Genomic DNA, 27,661 nt, shown 5'->3' with positions numbered 1-27,661 from the left:
GCTCGCCCGCTTCCGACCCGAGCACGCATGCGCGGGGCGGTCTGGGCGCTGAGCTGGAGACCCAGGGTTTCTAGGAGATTTCTCGCCGCACCTGTGCTCGCGGTACCCGGGGACATCGGCACACAGCGTCTCCCCTGGGTGTCAACTCTCGCCTAACGGTGACCGGCGTCCCGCCCTCGCGGAGGGGTGGGCTCGGGGCCGCCGGCCTGACAGCTGGCGGGGACTGGGGTTTGCCCTGTGCGTTCTTGCACCGGCCCACGCCCGCTAGGGCACCTGCTGCCGGAGATCAGGGAGGGGCCGGCGGCGGCTGGAGAGCGGTGCGGGCGGGGGGGAGGGGGCGGGCCTCGAGAGCTAAGCCGGAGCCCCCGAAGGATCCCGCAGACAGGCCGGGGCTACCGCCTCTCGGCGCTGTGGCCGGAGCAGAGGGGGGCGCCGGGTGCGGAGGATGGGGGTTGTGTCCGCGTGGGGCCCCTGGCCGCCCCCGGGGCGGGGGAGCGGCGAGGACGGCAGGCTTGGTCGTAAAAGGAGCCGCGTGTGAGTCCAGGTCACTGAGGCCCATGCGGCCCAGGTGGGTGTCGGGCTGGCCGGGGGCAGGGTTAATGTCTAATGGGGGCAGAGCTTCAGTTTTGCAGGAACGTGGCAGCAGACAGTGTGAATGTGCTTAGGGCTGTACACGTAAAGACGGGTAAGATGGCAAATTTTATGTGTTTATGTGTTACATGTTGAGTGTGTGTGCTTCTTACGACCAGTTCAGTCTGTAAAGATTATAAATAGCATTTGCAGCTGAAGGTTCCATAGGGAAAATAAAAAACAATACCCTTTGATTGTGGGTACTCTCTCCCTTAACAGAATACAACTGCACATCGGTGGCTGCTGTTTAGCCTTGTTTTGAATTGGAGATTCCAGCAGCTTCCTTTCATTTTATATTACTTCTTCTCCCAGAGACCCTTCCATTGTAAGAATCCTCTGTGCACAGTGCTTCCTGGTGTTACTAACCCTAACCCTAACCCTGTTGCCTGCAGTGTCCTCCCTGACCCATGGGAGTTTCTTGAGCAGTAAACTGAGGTTTGATTTAAACACCGACTATGATAAAATGTTCTTTCAACATAAAGCTGTCACATCAATTTCCTACAGAGAAGGAAAGAGAAATATGTGATGTTCCAGCTACTATTGTTTGACTTTCAGAATCTTGGGTGGGGTCAACATTTCCTTATTTTTTTATGAAACGTTGATTGGGATTTCTTGTCAGAGATGATGAGGGTTAAAAATTATTGTACAATTTTAACACCAGTTATCCTACTAGGCAGCAAAAATGGTAATGCTGAGGTCTTAGGCTATTGGTGTCAACTAATAAAAACCTACTGTATAACACAGGGAACTCAATACTCTATAATGACCTAAAGAATCTATAAAAGAATCTAAAAAAGAGTGGATATGACATTCACTTTGCTGTACGCCTGAAACTAACAAAGCATTATAAATCAACTAGACTCCAGCAAAAATTAATTTTAAAAATACTACTTTTAGGGACTTCCCTGGTGGTCCCGTGGTTAGGACTTTGCCTTCCAATGCAAAGGGGTGTGGGTTCAACCCCTGATCGGGGAGATAGGATCCCACATTGCCTCTACACCAAAACATAAAAACAGAAGCAATACCGTAACAAATTCAATAAAGACAAACATGGTCTATATCAAAAAACATCTTAAATAACTTTTTTGTGCCAGGCACCTAAAAATGAGATGCATCATCTTATTTTAATCCTCACACCTACGTTACGTCGTAGCACCCTATGTATAGATGAGGAAACTGAGGCCGGCAAAGGTCAGGAAGCAGGCCCCAGGTGCACGGCCAGAGTGGAACTTATGCCTGCTCGATTTCAGAGGCCTTGTGTCTGGATTATACTATAGATCTAGTCCTTCAGTGATTTCTTTGTAATCAGATGCTTCTAACACCTTGACCGTATACAGACCTATTCTATTTATAGGATTACTGTAATTAGAAAAGCTTTTTAAATTGTTTAAAATGCCTTGTGAGAAATAACTCCTTTTCATGTTGCTGAAGATCTAACTTCATCTTCTGGACCCACAGCAAAGATTATCACGACAACGACAAGCGGGGACTCTGCTGAGCAGGGTCTGCGGTCTGGGAGCGGGTCTCACCAGTATCAACCTCAGGGTCTGGAAACCTTTCTCGGAGCCAAGAACGGGTCGCTTCTTTCTCACGTTGTAGTCTGTGTCGTCCCACTTCCTTGATTCCTGCCCAAGACGAGTGTTTTTGTGGTGTTTGCGCCTGGCATCGAAACTCCTCAGATGTAAACTTGGTCCTCTTTGGTCCAGCGTTCAGACAGCGGGGGCTGAAGGAAAGGTCCCTGAGCCAGGTGTGAAGGACAGCAGGGCTTAGACTCTCGGGCCTGTGGGTTTTTCATCTTGAAAGTCAAAATGCACCGTCAGGAAAGCTCTTTTCTCCCCAGCGTCCCCTCTCCTGCCGGTAGCCGGGGTGAAGTCACCATGGAGAATCTCACAGTTTCGTTTATACAAACATAGCATTTCAGTGGCTTCTATTTGAGGTACAAAATTTTATTTTAATTAGTCCATTAAAATATTGTCTGCATTTTGCCTCTGACACTGATTAGTTAACCTGTTTGGAATTTAGAAAACAGTGATCACAACTGATGCATCTGGAAAAGAAATCACCCCGCCCCTTCCCACAGCCGGGGGCCACCTCCCCCTCCAGTTTTCCACTATCTGACTGGATGAGAACTTTTTTTACTGTGGTTATAACAGGCGCTTATGTGGAGAAGACAGTGTAAAATCAGAAAGCTGACTTAGGTTATGTTCTCCGAATTTTTTTTTTTCCCTTGCTCAAACAAAACTCCCAGAAACCAGAATGAACAGCATGAAGATTATGGGATAATATGAAAGAAAAAAAAAGGTGTTTCTCAAATCTCTCTTCTCTCCTTTTCAAAGCCCAGTTAGACTTCTTGTTGGGTTGGGCCTTGGCCACAAATAGGTCGTCCTGCGAAGTGGGTGGTTTGCCGTAGGTTCCTTTTTCCACACTCCAGCTGTGAAAGGCAGGAGGTGATTACGCAGACACAGTACCCCGTGTATCAGGGAGAAAAGAAGTCCGTCCGAGTCACCGCGGCAGCAGGCTTTCACCAGGCCAGGCAGCGGCCTCCGGCCGCAGGAGCGCCTGGGGGCTCAGTTCCGGCTGATGCGGATCAGGCAGTTGACCAGGTCTATCCGCGAGCACAGGTAGAGCGCGAAGGCCAGCTTCCCCACCGTGGCCCCCTTGCTGCCCTCGCGCATCAGCCACTTTTGGAGCATCTGGTAAACCTTCTCTTTGAGTCCATCTCGCTCATAGTCGTGGTCGATTTCATCGATCTGAGACTCAGAGAAACCCAGCTTACGGGCACAGTTTTTCCAGTGTTTCCCCAGATTCTCCCTGACTGGGTCCAGGTGTTTATCAGTCAGACTAGTGGTATTATCTGCCGAACAGAAAAGAGGAGAAAGCATTGCGCTATGGCCGTGTGAACACTGGCTTCAAACACCTGTATAAAGTACAGAGTACAGGAGTCAGTAAACAGGGTAACTTCCCATGCCCTGGCTGTTGGCTCCCTGGATGATCCTCACCTACCTACCAGCCCACGCGAGGACCTGCTTCCTTCTGGGAGCTGCCCCCTGAGCCCGCAGCCCCTGTTTACACACCACCTTCCTGACGTCAAGGGGGAAAACACCGTTTTTGTTCCTTTTAGGCCTTTCCTGCTTACATCTGGCCAGAGTTAAGGATACCTTCACCCAGCGGTGCGCATTCCTCTTACCTGGTCAAGGAAGCTGAGGCCGCCGCGTGCAAACTTTGAGTGCACCGTCTTTTCATGGGTGCCGTGTTTCTGGGCTCATCCCTCCCCTGCCCCGCTGAGTCCCCCTCTCTCCTAGACCCCTCTCTCCTTCCTGGCTCCTTCCTCTCAGGCCTTCGTAAAAATAATAAAATGAAGCAAATAAAAGTATAAACCCACCACAAACAAGCCATATTCCATGATGTTCAGTAAGTGGAATAATAAAAGACACCTCACCTCATCCCCCCTGCAGATCACCCATTCTTCCCTCGGCTCCCACAGAGCAGCTCCGGCCGTCACCACCAGATGTCAGCCTCCCGGCCAGAGTTTGTCTGCTTCTCCAGGAGAGGGACCCTGTCACCCCAAAAGTTGGGAACCGCTGCTCTAGTATGCTAAGGACTAGCTTTGAGAGGGCTAGATGGGTTGGCCAGCTAAGGCCTGTGAGCCAGACGTGGCCCCTGCTTGTTTTTGTAGACAAGGGCACTGGGACATGGCCGCACCCCTCCGTGCGCACGCTGCCCGTGGCCCCGGTACTGCGGTGTCACCTGGCGTGTGCTCTGATCAGTCGCTCAGTCGTGGCCGACTGCGGCCCCGGGGCTGTAGCCCACCAGGCTCCTCTGTCCATGCGACTCTCCAGGCGAGAAGACTGGAGTGGGTTGCCATGCCCTCCTCCAGGGGATCTTCTCTACCCAGGGATCCAGCCCAGGTCTCCCGCACTGCAGGCGGATTCTTTACCATCTGGGCCAGCAGGGAGGCCCACAAGGAAGCAGTGTCAACGGAGCAGCTACAACAGAGATGGCAGGGCCAGCGAAGCCGAAAACATTTACTCTCTGGCCCTTGATTAAAAAAAAAAAAGAGGGCAATCCTGGGGTTAATTAGAAAGCTGGGTTCTTAAGTCACCCTGTATTTCCCAGGTTGTGTTTTGGGATTAATGTTATGAGGCTGTATAGTGGAACCCCATAAGAGAAAGCCCTCTAATTTTTATTATGCAAGTGCAGCTGAGGGCATAGTCTTCTGTCTTTTACGGAATCCCTTTTGATGAGGGCCTGATGAGCTCCTGGGTCCGGGTGGTCATATTGATGATGATGTGTTTAACACTTTTATAGATCTTACTATGTGCCAGAGAGTGTGTAAGTGCTTTATTTGTATTGACTCATTTCACTTTCACAGAAAACCCATGAATTAGATATTCTAATTATGTCCTCGGTACACATAAATAAGTCACACAGTAATTCTATGGAAATTACATGAGGAGCAATAGGGCATCTGCAGGGAGAATAATCAGAGAAATATTAGATAAGAAAGTTCAACGCTGCTGTAGGATGAATCCTTCAAGGGCATCTTACCAAAGATAGCTTGGTACTTAGAAGCCGGCTCTTCTTTCAAGTTCATGTACGTGCTGTCCAGTACCGATGAACTCATGCCACCAATTTCCATGTAATTGCAGTCGCCAATCTGAATGCCAGAACTGTTGTATATGGTATACTTTGCAGACTCATCTAGTTAGAAAGAAACGCAGAGATGAGTGGTATATCTAGATTGCAAGGAAGAGAAAAAAGTACAGCCTGGTAAAAGGGGTGGGACTCTACTCCAAGTGCTTAAGTTAAATTATTTATCCTACGCCACCACTTGAAATTTTCTTCTTTAAAAGTTGGCTGGATCATCTCATATCCATTAGGTTGGAAACTATCAAAAACACAGAAAACAACCAGTGTCAGTGAGGGTGTGGAGAAACTGGAACCTCTGTGCACTGCTGGTATATAAACTGACACGGCCACTGTGGTAACCAGTGGTGGTTCCTCAAAAACTTTAAAAAACTGCCATACGATGCAGGAATTCTACTCATATATGCCCCATAGAACTGAAAGCAGGGTCTTAATCAGATATCTATACACGCATGTTCATAGCATTATTCCTAACAGCCAAAAAGTGGAAGCACCCAAGTGTCCATCAACAGATGAACAGATAAACAAAATGTGGTCCATTGTGGATGGACCACATAATAGTAATGCATTACTATTTAGCCTTAAAATAAGGGAATTCTGGCACAGGATGTAGCATGGATGAACCTCGAGGACACTGTCTTCAGTGAAGTAAGCCAGTCACAAAAGGAGAAATGCCATACAACTCTACTTATCTGAGGTCCCTAGAGTCATCAAATTCGTAGAGACAGAAAGTGGAAGGTTGACTGCCTGGGGCTGGGAAGGAGGGAGAAAGGGGAGTTAGTGTCTGATGGGGACAGGTTCAGTTTGGGCAGAAGGAAGAGTTCTGGAGGGATGGTTGCCCAACAATGTTGTTTTCATCACAAATGGTAGTCTCTGGCCTGGATGAGATAAAGGATGAACATGTCTGAGACTTACTTCTTACCCTTCAGAAAACAGCAAGCAAGTGTAAGAATACAGGCAGTTACTTCCCCTTACATCAGAGCCTGGACACGGTGGACTACTGAGATTGGACTTAGAGTGGAGGATCCCCCTCTGGAGGCCAGGCTCTGTCACCCCGCACGTGTGGATAGCTGCCTGAAGCCCACCAGAACAAACAGCCTAGGCTGAGGGGTCTGATGAGACTATTCTGGGGTGGCCAGGTGCATCTGGTGGCCGAAGACTCCAAACGGCTTGACCTTTGTTACCTTCTAGATTATGACAGAGCTAGTGGCTGGCTTTATTTTCAGGAAAATTTAACAGAACAGTGTGACTGCAAGGCCCGTTTACCTCTTGATGGCAAGGAGGTGAATGGAATGGTGGGTGTGTTCCCCAGGAGGTTGGTCTCAGGCACCGGAGTTTTATATAGGTTTGGCATGTGGCCAGGGTTTGGCCCATACCAAACTTGTGGACTCGTGGTCCCTAGGTCCAGTGGTCTCACTCTAAGCTCAAGTGGACGAAATGATCCATCTCTGCAGTATGGTGACTGGGGTTGGCCGCTCAGCCCTGCGGGCTGCTGGGCTGCACTGGTGAGATTTGTCACACCGGGGTAGGCGAGGCCTTTTATCCCTGGGCCCTGAGCGCTCTCATAAGGTCTCTGCTGCGCGAAAGGGTCGTGGGAGACCCTGCGCCGCCTCTCCTCGCTGCTGTAAGCCGCGCTCGGTCCGGGCTGCTGTTTCGTCCGCCTGTCCATGCGGCTGCCGTAGAGGTGGTAGTTGGCCTCCTCCTGGAGTTTACTGTGCAGCAGGAAGTCGTCCTCCTCCGGCTGGTGATCCGGGGCGGGGGCAAACCAGGACTCCTCCACGGGGCCTATCCCGAAGCCCTGTGAGCTGTGCAGAGAGCCGGGCTGTTCCGTGGCTGGAAAGGAATGACCAGAATCGAACAGAGCGTCATGGAACATGAAGAAGTGAAACAGACCCCAGGCACCATCGGGGATCTGTGCCTTGGGTAACAGACTGAAAACTCTGAGAACAAATAACAAGTATTTACTAGCTGGTCTTTCTCCTGCAAGCTGCATAGGTGGTAAGTGGCTGCCCCTGCTGCTGGTGAGAGAGGACAAGAAAAGTGATAACCAAGCAGCAGAAAAGTGGGTGTTGCAGGAATGACTAAGGAAGAAAGGGACTTATGTTGGAGCAGAGCAGCTGTCTCCTTGGTGTGATGAGGGCTGGAAATGAGAACGGCAGCAGCTCTGGGCTAAGCATTTCCGTGGATTCTTTTATTCTTTAAAAGCCTTGTAAGACTAGGAGTGGGCTTCCCGGGTGGTACTGGTGGTAAACAACCCACCTGCCGTGCAGGAGATGCAAGAGACGTGGGTTTGATCCCTGGGTCAGGAAGATCCCCTGGAGGAGGAAATGGCAACCCACTCCAGCATACTTGCCTGGAGAATCCCATGGACAGAGGAGCCTGGCAGACTACAGTCCACAGGGTTGCAAAGAGTCAGACACGACCGAAGTGACTTAGCACAAAACACCAGGAGCAATTATTACCGTGATGATGGATGAGGCTCACAATAAGTTGGGTAATTTGCCCCAGAACAGACAACTGATGAGCGGCTTTAATTTCTGAGACTCTGCTCTGCCTTTTGTCATAATGAGGGAAGCACCCCTGCTTGACTCCGAGGCCAGCCTCCCTGCACGCCCTCGGCATCTGCTCGCCCCTGACCTTCTCGAGGGCTTTTCTCCTACCTGTGTTCCTTTCTTTTTCATGAACTGTCACTCCCTCCCTATCAGGTATATTAGGCCTCTTGTGTTCGGATACTTTATGATTTTGATGAACCTGTTGTTACCTAATATTTCAAATATATGTATCTTGAAAGTGAAAGTTGCTCAGTCGTGTCCGACTCTTTGCGACCCCATAGACTATACGGTCCATGGAATTCTCCAGGCCAGAATACTGCAGTGGGTAGCCTTTCCCTTCTCCAGGGGATCTTTCCAACCCAGGGATCAAACCCAGGTCTCCCACATTGCAGGTGGATTCTTTACCAGCTGAGCCACAAGGGAAACCCATATGTATCTTATGTACATAAGATATGTATCTTAACTCCAAGTATATTATAAATTCCTTTAAGACAGGCATTAAATTTTATAGCTTCTGTTTCTCATACACTTGTAAATAGCATTTTATGCAGTTGTGTGAGTGAATGAGCAAACAAGTAAATAGATAGGTTTTCAATCACAATATAAGTTACCTGAATTTGACCTGCTTGGAGCTATTGCCACACAGTCAATTTGGAGAGACTTCATTCTCTTTACAATTTCATTTTGGCCTGGAAACTCTTTCTAGAATTAAGAGCATAACAACATACTTTAGGTAAACAGCAGAAAATAATTCCCCCAAAAATTGTTACAAGAATGAATTTTTCAGAAGCTAGAAATTTCACATAGTTCTTACAAGCAGTAAATATTAAAAAAATAAATAGACTTTTTTTCCTAAATAGCCACAACAGTCTTAATAAAGATTCCTGATTTCAAAACTCACTACATGGCTACAGTAATCAAAACAGTGTGGTACTGGACTAAGGAAACACATACAGACCAATGAATATAATGAAACCAAAATAAACCCTTGCATATAAAGCCAATTGATTTTTTAAAAAATTTCTTTTTATTATTTATCACGACTGAGCAGCTGAGAGCTCTCATGCACAAAGAGTCACACTCTGTGGTTTTGCGATTTTTCACTTACAATAAGTCTTGAAGATCTTTCCGTATCATTTGTTAGTTTCCACCACTCCTAAATGATTATATAGTTACTAACCATAACTTAGTATATCTTCTTAGAAACATCTGGGTGATTTCCAAATTTATATATTTCCAAATTTTAAGTCTCACAAAGGTGCAAACATCTGAGGCTAAATCTTTGAGCATACACATGAACAGGATAGATTACCATGTAGAGCTGCAGCAAAAGTTCATGCTTAAAAGTCTGATAGATACTTCACATTTCAATAAACTCACCAACTTACACTTTTACTAATACTGCCTGAAAGTGTCTGTTACTTTGCATTTTCACCAACACTTGATATATCAGTCTTTCAAAACTGTTGTTGATCTAATGGATGAAAAATTATAATGAATTCACTTTGCTTTTCTGTTAGTGAAATCACATATCTTTTCCAATCTTTATCGTCCATTGGTGGATTCAGCTTCTTTGTATTTTATTCAGGATTTTCAAAACCATGTTGTTAAGTGAAATTATTGTGTAGTTTTCCTTTCTTGTATCTGCCTTTCAGGTTTGGGAATCAAGGTTATGCTCATCTCATAAAATGAGCTTAGGAGAGTTCCCTCTTCTGTTATCCAGACAAGTTGTATAACATCGGGGTAACTTCTTCACTGAATATTTGATAGAAATTGCTGATGAAGCTATGTGGTTGTGGAATTTTCTTGTGAGACTGCTTAACTCTTTTTTTTTTTTTCAATTTGTCATTTGTCTTTTTATTTTGCTTTTAGTAAGTTTTAAATTTTTATATAAGCAAATCTGTCTCTTTTTCTTTGGTAGCTTCTGGATTTTAATAGGAAAATAGTTACAGGAGTATTCAGGTTTCCTGTCTCTAGTTGAGCCGCTTTCGCTAAATTACGCAGCTGATCCTTGAGCAGCACAGGAGTGGGCACTCACCTCACTCACAGTCGAAAATCCAAACGTGTCTTTACAGCCAGCCCTCTGCATTTGTGGTGCGATGTCACAAATTCGACCAAGTGACGATCATGTATTTATTGAGAAAAATCTGAGTATAAATGGACCTATGCAGTTCAAATCTGTGTTGTTCAAAGGCCAACAGACTTAGGCTACTCTCTTTCTGGTGAAACGAAGCTTTTATCACAGTGAGATATCCCTGAGTGCTTCGCTCCTGCTTTCCTGCTTTAGCGACTGTCTCCCTTGATGTCTTTACTTTGATGTGATTACTTCCTTGGTTTGCACCGGATACCTCTCTGTTACAGTGTAGGTGTCCCTTAAAAGCCTGGCAGTTCTTGACTGTCTGTGTGTGTGTCTGTATGTATTTTAAAATCTCTTGTTTCCTGCCTGTTTTATTTACCGCAGTCTGTCTTTCATGATTAGAGCAATATGTTAAGACTTAGGACGATAGCTTGTTTCCTGAGCATGTGAGTGGGGAAGGTCTCTGCTCCTCTTGGCTGGTTAGCTGGCTACGGTCTCTGACATACCATTCTGATCCTGGGCAGGGTCTGTTCCCATCTGCTGCTCAGCACGGCGGAGCTGGGGGGAAGAGCCAGCTTCTAAAACAAACACAAGCATGGCTCCCGGGTGACAATGCCCGCCAGCGCGCCAGGTGACATTTGTTCTTCTACACGTTGACCCAAGACTTCCTCCTCCAGTATTTCTTGAGTATTATATTTGGGTTAGCCTTTTGAAACTTTTTTCCTGTTATATATCTCAAAAGAGAATTCTGTTGGCTTTTTAATCTTTCAAGAATTCTTCAAAATGACTGACCCACCTATGGCTATTTTCCATCCTATTCCAGTAATGCTGTGCTTATCTTTTTCCATATTGCTAGATATATTTTCCTCTCACTTCATTTGTTTTGACAGAGGAATGGGTCCAGTAATGCTGACTTGATGATATCTGCATTAAACTGCTAGTTTTGTTTTTTTGTGGTTACCAAGCCGTGCTGTGTGTTGCTCTTGGTCACTCAGTCGTGTCCGACTCTGGAACCTCATGGACTGTAGCCCACCAGGCGCCTCTGTCCGTGAGGATTCTCCAGGTAAGAGTGCTGAAGTGTGTTGCCATGCCCTCCTCCAGGGCATCTTCCCAGTTACCCAGCTGCTTACCTCACATCTCAGTAGTAAAGTATAATGCTTTGGTTTTCATGACTGATATGGTATATGCTTTAATATGTTATCATTTTGAGCACCTACTATGTTACCTACCTTTAAACTCTTCACATCCTCTTCTACATGTTCTTCTAATTTACTTGAATAAAAAGGCCTAAATTTTTCTTCAATGCCTATACATTAAAAAAAAAAGCACTTTAAAATTTCTTAAGTATTTTCTAAAAATTAAAATATTAACAGTCTATTATCTTTGAATTACGTGCCTTAATCTGTGGGCAAAGCAATAGAATAAAAATTTAAATGCCGAATCACTTTCATAAATAGACAAACAAGACTAATTTCTATGCAGACAGAACGAAGGCTGGGATACCACTGGAAAGAAACCAAGGGGTCCTGCCTAACAGAATGCAGTTGCTCTGCTGCAGCACAAAGCCCTGCCTAAGAGGGTTAACATCCAAATGAAAAAGGAAGGGTGGGCTCCTTGTTTCTGTCCCTCTGGCATCAGAGGTGATACAGGATGGAACACTCAGGGTAGGGATCTGGTATAAAGACTCAGAGAAACAAGGTACCGGAAGAGGGTTCAACAAATGGCAGTGAAACAAGGCGAAAAAGGAAAAACAAAATTCAACCTAAGTCTCACACCTCGTGCAAAAATTAACTCGACATGGATCATGGTATTTTCCCAATAAGACATAAACTAAATAAATGGCAAGAAAGACAACCTAACATTTAGTTCTGTGCTATCATTCTTTTGTTGGCAATAATGAATTTTCCTTGACAATCATTAAAAAAGAACACAGACTTAAATGTAAAACTCTAAGATTTTCAGAAAAAAAAAGGGAAGAAAGTATTTTGGGTCTAATCCTGACAGTGTCCTCAGACTTGACACCAAAATTATCATCCACAACAGGAGCGGTTAATGAATAAGACTTCATCAAAATAGAAACTTTCAGTCTGTGAAAGATCCTGAGAAGAGAATGGAAAAAAAAAAAACAACAAGCGCCAGGTTGGGAGACGATAACTGAGAATCACATGTCCAAGGAAGGAACACTATATGGAATATACAGAGAACACTCTACATTCAACAGTGAAAAGACGAAATCCAGTTAGAAAGTGGGCAAAGGACATGGGGTGATGCTGCACGGTGGAAGAGACACAGATGGCAAACACACGCCTGAGATGCTCACCAGCGTGAGCCCCCGGAGAAGGGAAACCAGGCCACAGTGAGCTATCGCTCCAGACCTGCCAGAGGGGCTAAATTAAGACGTGGCAACACCGCCAAGGGTGGTAAGGACGCAGAGAAACTGGATCACCTGTGTGTAGCTGGTGAGAATATAAAATGGCACAGCCACTCTGGAACAGTTTGGCAGGGTTTTTTCTTTTGGCCACGCCGCACGGCTTTTGGGATCTTACTTAGGTCCCCAGCCAGGGATTGAACCTGGACCTCTGGCACTGACAGCATAGAGTCCTAACCACTGGACAGCCAGGGAATTCCCAGATTGGCAGTTTCTTTTAAGAAAAAACTAAACTAAACATGAAACTACCTGCTGCTGCTGAGTCGCTTCAGTCGTGTCCGACTCTGTGCGACCCCACAGACGGCAGCGCACCAGGCTCCCCGTCCCTGAGACTCCCCAGGCAGGAACACTGGGGTGGGTTGCCATTTCCTTCTCCAACGCATGAAAGTGAAACGTGAAAGTGAAGTTGCTCAGTCGTGTCTGACTCTTAGCGACCCCATGCACTGCAGCCTACCAGGCTCCTCCCTCCATGGGATTTTCCAGGCAAGAGTACTGGAGCGGGGTGCCATTGCCTTCTCTGTGAAACTATCTATGACTTACGTATTTAACTCCTGGGTACTTATTCTAGAGAAATATTTACATTCACACAAAAACCTGTAACGTGAGTATCCACAGCAGCTTTACTCCTGTGAGTAGCAGCAGGAGGGACCCTTGTGGAGACGGGGGTGTGTTGTATCTGACTGTGTCAGCGTCAGTATTCCAGCTGTGGTCTGTACTGAGTCTGGCCAGACTGTGATCTTTGGAGGAAGCTAGGTAAAAAGGTACATGGGATGTCTGCATTATTTCTTACAACTGCATGTAGATCTACAATTATCTCAGAAGAAGAATTTTAGTTTAAAAAAGTGAAAAAGGCACGAGAAGAAACCAGGCTGGGACAAGATGCAGGCTGAGTGAGTGAGAAAGCAGGCAGCGAGTCAGTTACCCCTGTAGCCCTCTGGTGGGAGTGGCTGGTGGGGTTTCCATTCTGTTTCCTCAGAGCAGGAATACAAGCGCAGAACCCCCTGCACGCTCCTAAGTTCCTTCCTGCTCTTTATTTCTTCCTAACCCAATTTTCTCTTTTCCTCTGCCTCCAGGACCTTAGCAAGGTCCTAGGGGACCCAGGGGGATGAGAAGAGGTACACGGATGTGGCAAACCCCAGTCCCTTTTCTTCTCCTCTTGCTCTCAGCCCAATGCAGATGGCAAATAATGCTCCCAGAGATTCCAGCCACACACAGGGAGGAACCGAGATCAAAGAAGCTAAGAAGTCAGACGGCTGGGAAGCACCCCAGCATCTGGCAGCAGGTGACTGGACAGACACGGTGCGGTCCACACACCGTGGAACACCGCTCAGCAGGAAACAGGAGGAGATCTTGACGGGCTATGACCTGGAGGAGCCCTGAAGACACTGCCCAGTGAACCAGGACAAACACTGTAGGATTCCACCAACATGGGGGATCTCGTGTAGCCAAGTTCACAGAGACAGACAGGAGGATGGTGGCTGCCAGGGGCTGGGCAGGGGGGTGGGGAGTCAGTGTTGAACGGGTATGGTTTCAGGTGTGAAAGGTGAAGACACTAATGTGCTAAATGCTGCTGAACTGTGGTGTTGGAGAAGACTCTTCAGAGTCCCTTGAACAGCAAGGAGATCAAACCAGTCAGTCCTAAAGGAAATCAACCCTGAATATTCACTGGAAGGACTGGTGCTGAAGCTAAAGCTCCAGTACTTTGGCCACCTGATGGGAAGAGCTGACTCACTGGAAAAGACCCTGATGCTGGGAAAGATTGAAGGTAGGAGGAGAAGGGGACGACAGAGGATGAGATGGTTGGATGGCATCACTGACTTTATGGACATGACTTTGAGGAAGCTTCAGAAGTTGGTGATGGACAGGGAGGCCTGGTGTGCTGCAGTCTGTGGGGTTGCAAAGAGTTGGACACAACTGAACACCTAAAAATGATTACAGTGGTAAATTATGTGCCACGTATATTTTAATACAATTTAAAAAATTTAACGATGGGGAAAAATACCACCAGGAAACAAAAGGACCTTATATGCCTTCATGTTTGGGAGAGGGATGGCAGCTTTTCTTCAAACAAAGCCTTTGGAATCTAGAAAATCAGTTTGAAATCAGGAGTGGAACTTGCTTTCCTAAAAACTCCAAGTACTGCCTGTCAGCCTCACTAGGAAGCCGGCCACGTGGGAGGGGGGCGGTGCCGGTGCGGAGAGGACTCACCCGCGAACGTGGGCCGGTTGTCCGGGTTCACCTCCCAGCACTGCTTCATGATGTCGATGACCTCCCGCGGGCAGAACTCTATGATGTCCTCCACGTCTGGCCTGTTCCCAGACTTGATGCACAGTATCAGCTGCTGCTCACAGATGGCGTCTACAGAGCAAATGGGAAGGAGAGCTGAGACTTTCAGGTCCCACTCCTCTCGGGCAGGGAGGTGACAGAACCTGGACCAAGCCACTGATCTCTCATGGTTACATCAGGGAGGGGCAGAATGCCCTCGGACAATGAGCGGACCTATTTCTTTGCAGAGATGATCAAACAGGTGAAAGACAGATTCATGGCAGAGCTGACTCCTGGCAGACGGCTGAATGTGTAAATAAAGCCAGGGCCACACTCCAGATTTTAATACAAACAGAGACAAATGGGGGCAGCTCAGGTGAATAAGGGTGACTTAAAGAGCGATACTGGCTATTTAAGAAGTAAGCACAAAGGGTTCTGGTGACAGGACCACTACTGGAAGGTCAGAGAAGGCTTTGTTGAGTCCAGAAGAATAAACAGGAGTTATCCAGGTAAAGAACTGGGAAGGAGTATTCACAGAGGAAGATTTCAGGCCAAGAAAGCAGGATCTGAATAGATTGGGAGTTGCAGAAATCAAGATGTGTCTGGAAATTATGACTAGCTCAGCGTAACTGGGCATGTTGGCTGAAGCGAGTGAGGGAACAGCTTAGCCAAATCAGAGAGGACCCTGTGCTCCATACTGAGGGGTTTAACTTGATCCTGAATGTCAAGAGTGTCTTGGAAGGATTTTAAACAGATGATTGAGAGGTTTGATCGGCCTGTTTAACGGCAGTGTGAACGGCGGCGGCACGAGGAGCCTGCCACAGAGGGTTTGAACTGGACAGGATCCTCCGGAGACAGAGACACGGATGTATCTTGAATCTGATAGACGTGGAGGTCACAGTTTTTTGTTTGTTTCCGGCCATGCTGTGCAGCTTGCAGGATCTTAGTTCCCTGACCAGGGACTGAATCCCAGCCCTCAGCAATGGAAGTGCGAGTTCCAACCACTGGACCGCCAGGGACTCCCAAATTCACAAGTTTCAATGTCTGATGGGATGTGGGAGGGCAAGGCTGAGTCTGGCGACTGAGGTTCTTGGTTGGGCAGCTTGGCTGGTGGACGGTGACACCATTTTCTGGATGTAAGAGCAGAGCTGAGTGAGCCACTTGGGCAGTGTGGAGAATGTGGGTTTGTTTTGGGGGATACTGCTTTGGGGGTCCTCTGGTACATGGACGCGATCTAACAGACAGGAGGATGTCCAGGCCACCACTGGAGGTTTGAGTGGCATCAGCAAAGAGGGGATTGAACCCTGGGAGCTGACAATCACCCAGGAAGAGCAGGCAGAAGGCGGGCCATTAGTTCAGGTTCTTAACACACTGACCTAAAGGGGGAAATGGCAACCCACTCCAGTACTCTTGCCTGGAAAACCCCATGGACGGAGGAGCCTGGCAGGCTACAGTCCATGGGGTCGCAGAGAGCTGGACACGACTGAGGGACTTCACTTTAAGACACTGAAGAACAGCTACTTATGCCCCTGTTCCCCTGCACAGACGCTGTCGTTCTCATCTTTACAGACTCAGTCTGAGTAGAGAGCCCACAGTAAGTACTGAAAAGAAACAATTCCTGAACGAAGGAGTGAGTGGATGGATGAAAGTATGGAGTGTATGCCCTGAAAGTCCTCATAAGGAGAACCAAGCAGGCCTTCCTGTCCGGGAGGAAGCCTAGATTGTTGAGCACCCCGCAAGCTGAGATGCACTATCCAAGCTCCGATCTGTCCTATGACCCCCGATTGCTAAATCGGGATTACGTATCCATTCCACAAACACTTGCCGAGTACCCACTACGTTCTGTGTGTCGATACCGGGGGAAGAGCAGTGAATGGATGAGATGTGGTCCCGGCCTCCGTGGAGCTCACAGTCCGGTGGGTGAGACAGACACTGAACAAACAGTGATAAACCTCCACGACCTCACTGCAGGCTGTTACCCCACTGAACAATTCCCGTCGGCCCCCAGCCCCCCTCTTCTATCGACGCCTTACTCTCGTATGGCTCCTTGTTGGCGAAGATGGCCCAGAGCACGATGGCGAAGCTGAAGACGTCGGACTTCTCGGAGGGCCTGGAGTTGACGTCGTTCAGGTGCTCGGGGGCCATGTAGTGCAGCGTGCCGCCCTTCCCGGCGCCGCCGCCCGCCTTCCTCTGCTCGTTGTGCTCCTCCTTCGTCAGCTTGCTCCACGTCTTGAAGGAAGCGACGCCGAGGTCAGCTATCTGCAGGAGAGCAAGGCAATGGGATGCTTCTGTGACGGCAGCAGGCAAATCAGATCTGTCTTTACATCGGGGCTTATCCAGGAGATGAAGGGACTCTAACACTGGCAGATACGGCTGCACCGGACAGGTTTAAAACAGCTACCTCTGAACAGACTAGTAGAAACCATATGTCCTCAGCCATCTGGAAAATCTCGCATAAGAAAAGTCTGTGTGAAATTCTGGTGTCTCGATTCTTATGCAATATCGGGGTGGGGGGGTGGTGGTTGATGGGGAGAAAAGCAGAAGATATTCCTGAGAAGAACAACTAGACATGTTTATTCTAACTCCTCGCACTCCTCATTTATTCTGCATGTTTTCGACTCTTTGAGGCTAGGGAAAACAGGTACTTTCTTGTCAGCAGGTTTGTATAGCACGTGGTACTGCACCTTCCGTTTCCCCAAAAGGTGTCCAGAAGCCCACGGATGTGCATTTCCAAGGATCCCAAAGACACACTGAGGATAAGGACTGTGGCGCTACTGCTGCTGAGTTGGAAGCCTGAACCTGAGAGAAGATGGGATGTGGAGGAGGGGAAAGACAGACAAAAAGGCAAAGAAAAAAATACCCAGGTCAGACACAGAACACAGAGGGAGGCGGCAGGGCAGAACAACAGAACAATACAGTTAAGACACCAGAGGCGGCAGTTTCACTTTTGCTTCAGGGAATCCAAGCATTTGGGGATGATTTCTGGCATGTGATTGTCTAAAATCCTCAAATTCTAACCCACATCATAGGAGGTAAGTTATTAACGTAAAGAACCTTCTTTTAAAGACACGGGGCGGGGTGGGGGGGGGACGGGGACACAAAAACGAACCCTGTCCAGGGCTGGAACGGAGTGCTAGGAGCAGAGTCTTCTGGTAAAGGGATGCCTGGGTAAGCAGTTCCTACGTCCTCCCCCCAGTTCCACTTCCCCTTTCAGCCCCTCGCTCGGCTGGGATTCCTGCTGCCAAAGCCGACCTGACGTGACGCTGCGCCTAGAGGACAAAAGAAAACCCTCCCTCTTTTTCCTTTGACTACAGTGGACAGAGTTTTCAAAAGGAAACGGATTTTTAAAAGGACACGTAAGTAAAGGAGTAAATGAAGTTAACCACCTCCGCCAAGTCTCTCTCTCTCCATCCCCTGGCAGAGCACCGTCACCAGGGAGGAGCTGGGCTGGCTCTGCTCTTGGCACACGTCGTGTCCAGAAGGACTTAACGCTGAGAATCAGAATCGCGCCCATCCCCCAGAAGCCCTGCCTGAGGTTTACCTTGATGTGGAAGTCACTGTCAACGAGGATATTTTCTGGCTTGAGGTCCTTGTGTATCACCCCTTCTCCGTGTAAGTAGCGCATCCCTTCGATGGTCTCCATAATGATCCTCCCTTTCACGGACAGGGGGATGCTGATCTGAAACGAGTGACAATCAGTGTGGGAAACGGAAAGGGACTCAAAGCAGCCAAAGCACCAGTTTCCTTCAAGAGCAGTGGATCCGGACCTGAGGACATAGACAGCAACTTCCCTTCCGTCAGGCCCCGAAGATGCGTCCCAACCACCTCGCAGGCTGAGAGCGCCTCCCTGGTGTTCCCACAGCTCTGTGGGCGCGTCTGTCAACACACCACCACACCGGACATTCACATCCCGACCTGCGCGCATTATCCGTCTGTGTCACACTTGCTGTTGCTTCCTGAGCAAACAGCACAGGCCTTACTCTTAACAGGTACATACACTCGTTTTTTTGACTGCCTCACAGGGCAGGGAGGGATCTTAGTTCCCCGACCGGGGATCAGACCCGTGCCCCCTGGAAGTGGAAGCAGGGAGTCTCAACTACTGGACCACCGCGAAAGTCCAGGTACCTACACTTTTAAAAAACGCGTTAAAGTTATTTGGCTTTGGTAAACAGGATGAATCTTGCTGTTGGAAACCTTCCTCATCCAGTGTTGTTATTCCCGAGAAAACCCAAACCACCAGCCATTCACACAGGACTCCGAGGCACAGGGGCTGGCGGGCCGGGCGAGGCGTACCTGGGCCTTGAGCACACGCATGAGGTCGCCCTGCTCCATGTACTCCATCACCAGCGAGTAGCTGCCCTCCTCCATGATGACGCCCAGCAGCTTGACCACGCGGCGGTGCCGCAGCCGGTGCATCATCCTGCCCTCCTCCAGGAGGGCCTCGTTGTACCTGGGGGCGGGGGCGGGGGTCAGACCGAGCGTGCCAGGGGCTGCCCCTCCTTCCGGGGGACCGCGGCCAGTGCGCAGGAAGCGTGGACCCAAGGACCAATCAACGCGAAGCTGGTGAAGAGCAGCGAGGAAAGGCGGCCGGGAAACGAGGACCGCGCTGGACAGTGGACTAAACCCGCGGCCTCTCTCACGGCCACTCTGGCGAGAACAGAGGGAAATAAACCAACTTCACTGACTGCCTCAGAGAGAGGGTTCCTGGACTCTGTGACTCATGAACCAGGGCTTCGTCCCCATCCTTGGGGCTGGTCCTCACCCACCGTGGAGCAGGGCCTTCGCTCCCTCCTGCCTGCTCCTCCCATCCTCTTCCCAGCGCCCCTGCGTCGCCCTGGGCCTCCTCCTCTCTGTTCCCTCCTCTTCAGTTTTCTTCTGTCATTTGCCAGCTCGGAGCTCTCCCCTAGCCAGCGTCTGAATCCTCATGAGTCAGGGATGTCAATGACCGCCCTGCAGGGTCATCCGACATGAAGCCTCAGGGCTGACCCTTGCACCCAGGTCTGTCTCATAAAGGCTGTGCCACCCGATTCCACCGCCCTGGCACATCGCGTGGCCTGCCCAACTCTGCCCCTGACTCACTCGGTGCGCTTGGGGCCTGTGTACACCTTCTTCAGGATCACGAGTCCGTGGGATCTGTGTAAACACAGACACACCTTCCCGAAGCCCCCACTGTCCAGGTCTGCCTGCTCCAGGAAGTCCGTAGAGCTCATCTTAATGTCGTCCAAGGACATGGCTGCTTTCCTTCTGAAGGGTCAGAATGCCCCGGAAACACACAATCCTGAGAAGAAAAGAGTCAGTACACGTCAGTACAGACAAGTCGTCACTCAAACGGTGTATATAATGCTCCGCCACATGCTCGGTGTGCCTTTATTTTTTGAAGACAGATTTATAGTCTCTAAGATGAATGTTTTTCGTATCTCCAGGAATCACAGAAGACCACAATCTTTCTTCCTTAGACTTTCATTTCTACCAACATGGAAGATTAAGAAAATCTAAAAACTCCTCTTATAAAGGGCCCGTATATATTGGGTACAGTAATGCAAACATCCAATCACATGCACAGGTAGGCTCAGCAGAAAGGAAAAGGGCTCTAGGGACTGAAGGCGAGCAGGCCGTGGGCAGGGCCATGTGATGGCTGCTGTGGACCCAATGTGTGTGTCTCCCCAGATTCGTGGGGTCCAGCCCAAATTCCAGTGTGATGGTATGGAGGATGTGGGGCCGGGCGGTGATTGGGGCTGTGAAGGCGGCCTCATGAATGAGATCAGAGTCCTTATAACAGACCCGACAGAGCTTGCTTCCTGCCTCTGTCTCTCCACCCCGTGAGAGTACAAGAGGACGGCCACCATCTGCAAACCAGGAAGCGGGCTGGCACCAGACACTGGACCTGCTGGACTCCCAGCCTCCAGAACAGTGAGAAACCACTGTCTGCTATTTACGCCACCCCATCTATGGGAATTTGTTACAGCAGCTGAACTGACCAAGACAGTGGCCTGGTGGGGCACCGCCAACCTCGACATCCAAAGGTCAGGGTTTGAAACTCAGCCGGAGGCAGGAGCTGAGGTGAGGACATGCAAGAAGAGGGCTGGAACAGACTCCCCCCAACACTGCACTTCACAGTGCGCCCCCTACCCCACATCGAAAGGGTGGACGACAGAAAAACTTGCTTGATGAATGTTTTCTGCTGGTGTTTTTCAACTCACCAGCAGAAGAACGTTTGTCTTAGACTGGGATTGGGGAATGAAAAAAAAAAATTCTGTGTCAGTTCATAGCCTTGGGCCTGTCTTCTAATATATTTGGGCTTTAAATTTATACTCCTCTTAGCTCTCATGGTCAAGATCCCCCAAATTAAGAACTTTTATATAGAAAGTGGTCACAGGCTGATGACATCTCTGGGTTATAAGAATAAAGAAAACAAAACACCTCCAAGCCAGACAAGAGTCCCACAAATAAAGCTTAACTTAACATGAGCTCCCTTTACAAAATTATAAAACAACAAAAATAGCAAACGAAAAAAGTTCACAATGAGTGAAGTCCCACAGGTATTACAAAAAGCTGTATTAGGCACCAAAGAAGTTCAGGCAATTAAACTAGTGAATAGCTTTAGAAATAAACAGGCTTAAAAGTAATTATGAACAACAACAAAAATAAATTTGAAGGCTACAAAAAGAACAATGCATGATCTAAAAAGGACAGGAAGATGTGGAAAGGGTGAGGAACTGGCCATGAATTGTACAGTATATAGACTCTCAAACGCAACTATTTGCTTCATCCTTCTCCCCTTCTTCTTTGGTTCATTTATTTTCCCCAGACTGAAACGGAGAATAAAAATCCCTGGGGTCCAATGTGTGACAGCACTGCACCCCTACCAGAGTGTCCAGAGTGAAAAAAGTCACCACCACATGCCAGGGAACAGGATCTCACACATCGGTGGTGGGAACACAAAATGGTACCAACACTTGGAGAAAAGCTCCGGCAGTTTCTTATAAAACATGTACCTACACGGTGACCAAGCAAGTCACCCTAAGTTGGGGACCATCTGTGCTCCTGGCTCCTTTGTAAGTTAATTGATCATATGTGTGGGTTTATTTCTGGGCTCTATTCAGGTCCCTTGATCTACATGTGTGTCCATGCTGGCAGCATACCGTTTGGATTACTGTAGCTTTGTAAGACAGTTTGAAACTGGGAAGTGTGGTATCTCCAGCTTTGTTTTCTCAAGATTGCTCTGATGACTTGGGGTCTTTGTGGTTCCATACATATTTTAGGATTATCTGTTCAATTTCTGTGAAAAATGTCATCGGAATTTTTACAGGAACTGCATTCAAATCTGTAGAATGGAGTGTATGACAATATTAATGCTCCTTATTCTAACAGTCCATATTTCCATTTATTTGTATCTGCAATTTCTTAATATCTGATAGTTTTCAGTTACATCTTTTACCTCTCTGGTTAACATAATTCCTAGGTATTTTATTCTTTTTGATGTAATTATAAATGGAATTGGTTTCTTAATTTCTCTGATAGCACATTTTATTAGTATATAGAAATACAAAATACTTTTGTGTACTGATTTCCCTGGTGGCTTATATGGTAAAGAACTTGTCTGCAATGTGGGAAACCCAGGTTCAGTCCCTGGGTGGGAAAGATCCCCTGGAGAAGGGAATGGCTACCCCTCCAGTATTCTTGCCTGGAGACTCCCATGGACAGAGGAGCCTGGCGGGCTATAGCCCATGGGGTTCCAAAGAGACAGATACGACTAAGCGACTAACATTTACTTACTTAGTGACTTTGTATCCTACAACATTGCTGAAATTATTCATTAGTTCTAACAGTTTTTTGTTGGAGTGTTTTAGAGTTTTCTATGTATCTCACATGATCTGCAAACAGTGACAGCTTTATTTCTTCCTTTCCCATTCACATGCCTTTTCTTGCCTAATGGAACTGGCTAGAACTTCTAATACTATGTTGAATAAAACTGCCAAGAGTGGGCACCCTTGTCTTGTTCCTGATTTGTTTTGTTTAGCAGCACCACACATGTGGTTTGTGGGATCTTAGTTCCTGGACCAGGGATTCTACTCAGGCCAACAGTGGCAGCAGAGTCCTAACCACTGGGCCACCAAGGAATTCCCCTTTTATTCCTGATCTTAAGAAGCTTTCAGTTTTTGCCGAGCATGATGTTAGCTGCGGGTGTTAAAACCTAACTTGGCACTTTGAAATTTTTAATAAAATGTTGGGATGGGAAGCTTTTTTTTTTAAGTGGCTGAAGGGGTTTCTGAAAATGCCCAGGCTGAGGGCCAGTCCTGTCAGTGGCCTGCTGCAGTGTGGCTCAGGTAACCAGCCTTCTACATCCCGCACAAAGTCTTCTGTGGGCCCTGCCACTCCAACAAAGCTCACGTATCAGCACAGCAGATGACACTCGGAGCCCTTTTCCTGTAACAGGAGGCATTCCCAAGTAAGAGGAAGTACCCTCTGGAAAGCAGCACATCTTCTTCGGGGCAGAGACTGGGAGGCTGCCCAGTAAAGGGCGTGACCATGGCGGGGGCGGGGAGGCAGGGCCTGAAGGCGAGGTGCTAGAGCCGGCACAGAGGTGAAGAGAGCACAGGCTTTTCTCCCGGATGAACTCTACCTCTAATTTATCAGTCCTTGGGTAACTTACACAAGCCCTGATTTCCTCATTTGCAAAAGGAAACAATAATGACTGCCTCACAGACTGGTAAGAAGTGTATGAGAAGAAACGTGAACACACACTGGCCGCCTGCTTTGTTTGTGGTTCTGGCTATGACTGGCCCACCCATCTACCCCTACTCGTCATGTTCACACTGTTTCCCGGGCTGTGAGAATGGGGGTGTGCAGCTGGGATCTACTCTTCTCAGCAGCTCTCTATGGCCCAGTCCTTGCGAAACAGGGTGGGGGTGTCCACTTTCCCCTACAAGCTTCTGAGGGCACATTCTTCTCCTGGCTAAAAGGTGTTCCTCCTTCAGGTCTCAGAAACGGCATCTCCTCAGAGAAGCCATCCTATGTCTTCCCGTTAGACATTTTCACAGTGCCCAGTACTTTGAAACAGACAGCTATAATTTGGGAGTTATTTCAATTAAGCTCACAGAAGGCAGGAAACTGTCTTATGCACTATCTACAGTGCCCAGCACATAACCTGGCATAAGGCAGCTGGTCATTAAATGCATAATTTTTTTTAAAAAAGAACTATTTAATCATCCAAAAATAGTTATATGTACAGGAAAAAAAGACACAGTGAAAAGACACCTAAATGTCAGCAAGGATATCTGGATGGTCAGGTGACTTTTATTTCTTCTTTACACATTTATTACATTTTGCAATTTTTATACAAATTACCTTTATAATAAAATTTCCTTTTTAAAAGGGACTTAAGTTCCTCCCTCAGTAGTTCTTTATCCTAAGGAATCAAATCAGAGACAGTGATACAGATTATGTACAAGGATATTCCCAGGAACATTAGATAGAACAGCAAAAGCACATAATACATACAACTGATGTATACATAACAGGGGAGAGTAAGTTATGCCTCATTCACATTATGAAAGTCACCTAGCAGTTTTCAAAAATGATGTCATGTGTGAATGTTTAGTGGGCTTCCCCAGTAGCTCAGCTGGTAAAGAATCTGCCTGCAATGCAGGAGACCCTGGTTCGATTCCTGGGTCAGGAACTTCCCCTGGAGAAGGGACAGGCTACCCACTCCAGTCTTCTTAGGCTTTCCTGGTGACTTAGCTGGTAAAAAAATCTGCCTGCCATGTGGGAGACCTAGGTTCAATCCCTGGGTGGGGAAGATCCCCTGGAGGAGGGCATGGCAAGCCACTCCAGTCTTCTTGCCTGGAGAATCCCATGGACAGAGGAGCCTGGTGGGCTACAGTCCATGGGGTCGCAAAGAGTCCGACACACTGGGTGGCTAAGCACAGCATGAATGTTCAGTGACGTTAAAACAGGCTCCCAGACACAGTACAGAAACAGGAAGGAGTTATAACCGTGCCTGGAACTACGACCATAGGGTATTAAGACTCAGCTCGATGAGGACTTCCACCCGCTCTCTGTCCTTTGGCCGGGTCTCCTCTCTACAGAGCTGCCAAGACCAACTAGGACCAGCTGCGCCTCCCGCAGGAGCAACGCAGCTCCAGGGGGAGGGGCCTCCAGGTGCCGGCAGCTCTGTGAGGCTGGCTCCTGACCCCAGCCGGCTCTCCTCACCTGTGGTTTGCTGGTTTAGCCTGGTCTTACTTCACCTTCTGCATGGTTTCCAAGGACTTCTTTTGTTTTTATTGCCCCCCCCCCCCATTTCCCCATGAATGATTCAACTCTATAAGCACTGAATATCTTAGGAGGAACTGATGAGTGGCTTAGATACCCAAGAGTCACAGAAACTCTGAAAGTAGGCAAGTAGAAAGTCACACTGTAAAGTCACGTTACAGAGAATTAATGAACACACACTAACCTGTCATATCATCTTATGATCAAGTACTTTCAACAGAGAATATAACGGTCTATTTTAATGGATTTTCAAAATGTTTTTTGCATAAGTGTACTTAATTCAGGGATTTAAGGAAGGAAATCTCCACTGAAATTAATTGAAAATTCCAAGAACTTCACAAATTATCTGTAAGTCTATATATAAAAATATTCATATCTATATTCAATTTTGTCAACTATACTTCAGTAAAACTGGGGGAAAATACAAATTACTAACAATATATAACATCAAAAAGCCAGGCAAAATTAATCTACAATATTAACAGTCAGGGTAGTAGTTAAAACAAGGTGGAAGCAGGAGGCAGGGAAGGGGAGGAAGTGCGGGGGAGTGATGGCAATGCTTGTTTCTTCTTAAGGTTCACTTTAGGACACTTAAGAGTCAACCAGTTAGGATGTGTGTTCTTTTCTGTGTACCGCAATAAATAATTTTTTTAAAAGTTAAAAAAATTTCGTATTTACCTTTTAAGTGGTTGACAGCGATTTTTTCAATTTTTCAGTGAGGACCATACATGATGAGTCTGACAGAAAATACTGGCTACCCAACTATCATGCCCCCCTTTTCCTCTGCAGATGGAACTCTGTTTTTACTCAGGCATCCAATGGGAATCTCTCCAGGTTCTTTGATTTTAACTGCTTGATGCTTTGCCTCAGATAAACAAGAGCTCTGAGCAAGAGAGAAGACTGCAAGAGTTCAACCCAGTGTTATCTTGCACATGATGACCCTCTGAAGTACCAACTTATAAATACATTGGCTCCAAGTTACAAACTAAGAAACTAAAATTTGGAGTTTAATGATTCACCTAGAGTAACAGATCCCAGAATTGAGCCTTAATGTCTTCACTCAAATTTCCACTATCAGTTCACTAACACAAGCTACTTCTTCAGAGAGCAAACAATAATTTATCTTCGTTAAAATCAGATGCAAAGACCTAATCTTACAATTCTGCTCACCTATACTAAATAAGTATGCTACAGTTAGAAACATAGGGAAAGTACAGACTAAATTTTAAAAACATATGAAAACATGCGGTTCAAAATCAGTATTCTACAGGTTAACACGATCATTTTTGCCAAAGTATAACATCCAACCAAAGCATGGGAAGCTGTGCTTTTTCAAATTCCCAGATCATACTGGTGGTATTACCACGTTGTCGATTAATAAGCATCCAAGAAAAATTTTCAATTTTGGAAACTGTTATTTAGGGATTTTTCTTTATTCTCATGAATATTCTGAAAGTGCAATATATCTGTGGTGTTCAATACAGCTCAGTGAGAGAAACATGCAAATTACAGTTAATCGTTATAGCTGTTTTATCAGTAATAATAATTACAATGATGAGATACCTCAATGTTTTAAACAAGCTTCCTCTTTACCTTTTGTGTTTAGAAGGGTGCAGTTTCCCAAATTTATAATTGACTACAATTTCCTCCCCACTCTTGCACCTACGTACCTGATGGTTACAAAATGCAGATCAAGTAAGAAGTCACGCCTGCCTTGATTTCTTCATGTGTGAATGGAGGGAGAAGTAATAGCGGTTCTACTGCAAAGCCGGTTGAGTGTAACGGGCCTCGGGCTTTGTCCAGGACACACAAGAGCTCCGAGCAAGGAAGAGCCGAGGGAACAGCGAAAGACAAAGAAATGAACAGCCAACCCCGCCTCTGTGGGAGGCTGTCCAGTGTGAGGAAAAAGGGTGGTGCTGACCCTCTTCAAAACTCTGAAGAGGCTACGAGAGCGTGTGTGCGCTCAGTCACTTCGTAAAAGCACGCGCCACCGGGTGACGACGCCCTCCCCGCCGTGCCCGTCGACCCTTCTTTCCCAGCTCTCGTCGAAGACGGCGCAGGAAGGCGTCTGAGGGCGTCGCGAGCAGCGGCGGCCCCGGCGCCCCCGTCAGAGGCCCTGCCCCAGGGCGGGCGCTGAGGCCTGGCCCCAGGGCGCCCGCGTGACCCGGGGCGGCAAGAGCTTGTAACGACATCGCAGGGAAGACCCGCCACCTCCCCCGACACCACAGCGCAGACCACGTGACGAGCCGTCTCCACGTCACGCAGTTATCGCGCCGGAGCCAAATCTCCGCCCGGTCCCGCCAGACCCAAACTCCTGGCGAGACGAGACCACGCCGGGACCGCCGACAGTGGGCAGTTGGGCGCCCGACTTCCGGGAACTCGCGGGCCACACCCACCACTCTACGGGCCCACCATCTGACTTCCGGGAACTCGCGGGCCACGCCCACCACCCTACAGGCCCACCGCCCGACCTCCAGGAACATCGCGGGCCACGCCCACCGCCCGAACTCCCGGAGCCGCGTCGCCCGCCCTCCACCCACCAGAAGCAGAAGCCCCGCCCCCTGCCGGAAGCCAGCCCGAGAGACTGGTCCGGGCCCGGCGGTCCCGCGCTGACGCACCGAGAGATTTGCTTTCGCTTCCGCGGGAGACTTCCTGAGGCCCCAGGCCGGGTGAGGACGGAGGCGGCGGGGCAGCCTGGAGTTGCTCCGACGCCCGGCAGCCTGGCCGGCGCAGGCCGGGGTGGCACGCCGGGCCCGATAAGGGGTCTCCGGGGCGGAGCCGTAGGCTGGG

At 48.0% G+C, this 27,661-nt stretch overlaps 1 protein-coding gene and 1 long non-coding RNA gene across 5 annotated transcripts; one reads left to right on the top strand and one right to left on the bottom strand.

Moving 5' to 3' along the window:
* The first annotated feature begins 38 nt into the window (after positions 1–38).
* Positions 39–2,700, top strand: LOC122429456. Its single transcript, XR_006265986.1, has 2 exons — positions 39–685; positions 2,089–2,700. It is a non-coding gene; the product is annotated as an uncharacterized LOC122429456 (long non-coding RNA).
* Positions 2,556–27,626, bottom strand: RIPK1 (receptor interacting serine/threonine kinase 1). Of its 4 annotated transcripts, XM_043449774.1 has the most exons (12): positions 25,550–25,726; positions 23,948–24,008; positions 19,679–19,877; positions 18,893–19,049; positions 18,141–18,278; positions 16,633–16,858; positions 14,543–14,692; positions 11,136–11,212; positions 8,441–8,531; positions 6,544–7,110; positions 5,179–5,331; positions 2,556–3,484 (listed from the first exon to the last, which is right to left on the bottom strand). In XM_043449774.1, the coding sequence occupies exons 3-12, from the start codon at positions 19,828–19,830 to the stop codon at positions 3,198–3,200; spliced, it is 1,998 nt and encodes a 665-aa protein (XP_043305709.1). In that variant the 5' UTR covers positions 19,831–19,877; positions 23,948–24,008; positions 25,550–25,726; the 3' UTR covers positions 2,556–3,197. The 4 variants fall into 4 exon arrangements, with proteins under 4 accessions (XP_043305709.1, XP_043305707.1, XP_043305708.1 ...); XM_043449772.1 differs by lacking the exons at positions 23,948–24,008; positions 25,550–25,726 and adding an exon at positions 27,490–27,626; XM_043449773.1 differs by lacking the exons at positions 23,948–24,008; positions 25,550–25,726 and adding an exon at positions 26,542–27,072.
* Between the last annotated feature and the right edge of the window lie 35 nt (positions 27,627–27,661).

Source organism: Cervus canadensis, chromosome 28 (genome assembly GCF_019320065.1).
Source record: "Cervus canadensis isolate Bull #8, Minnesota chromosome 28, ASM1932006v1, whole genome shotgun sequence".
Lineage (NCBI taxonomy): Eukaryota > Metazoa > Chordata > Mammalia > Artiodactyla > Cervidae > Cervus > Cervus canadensis.
Note: the sequence above shows the minus strand (reverse complement) of the source record. Positions and strands in the feature narration are given on the sequence as shown.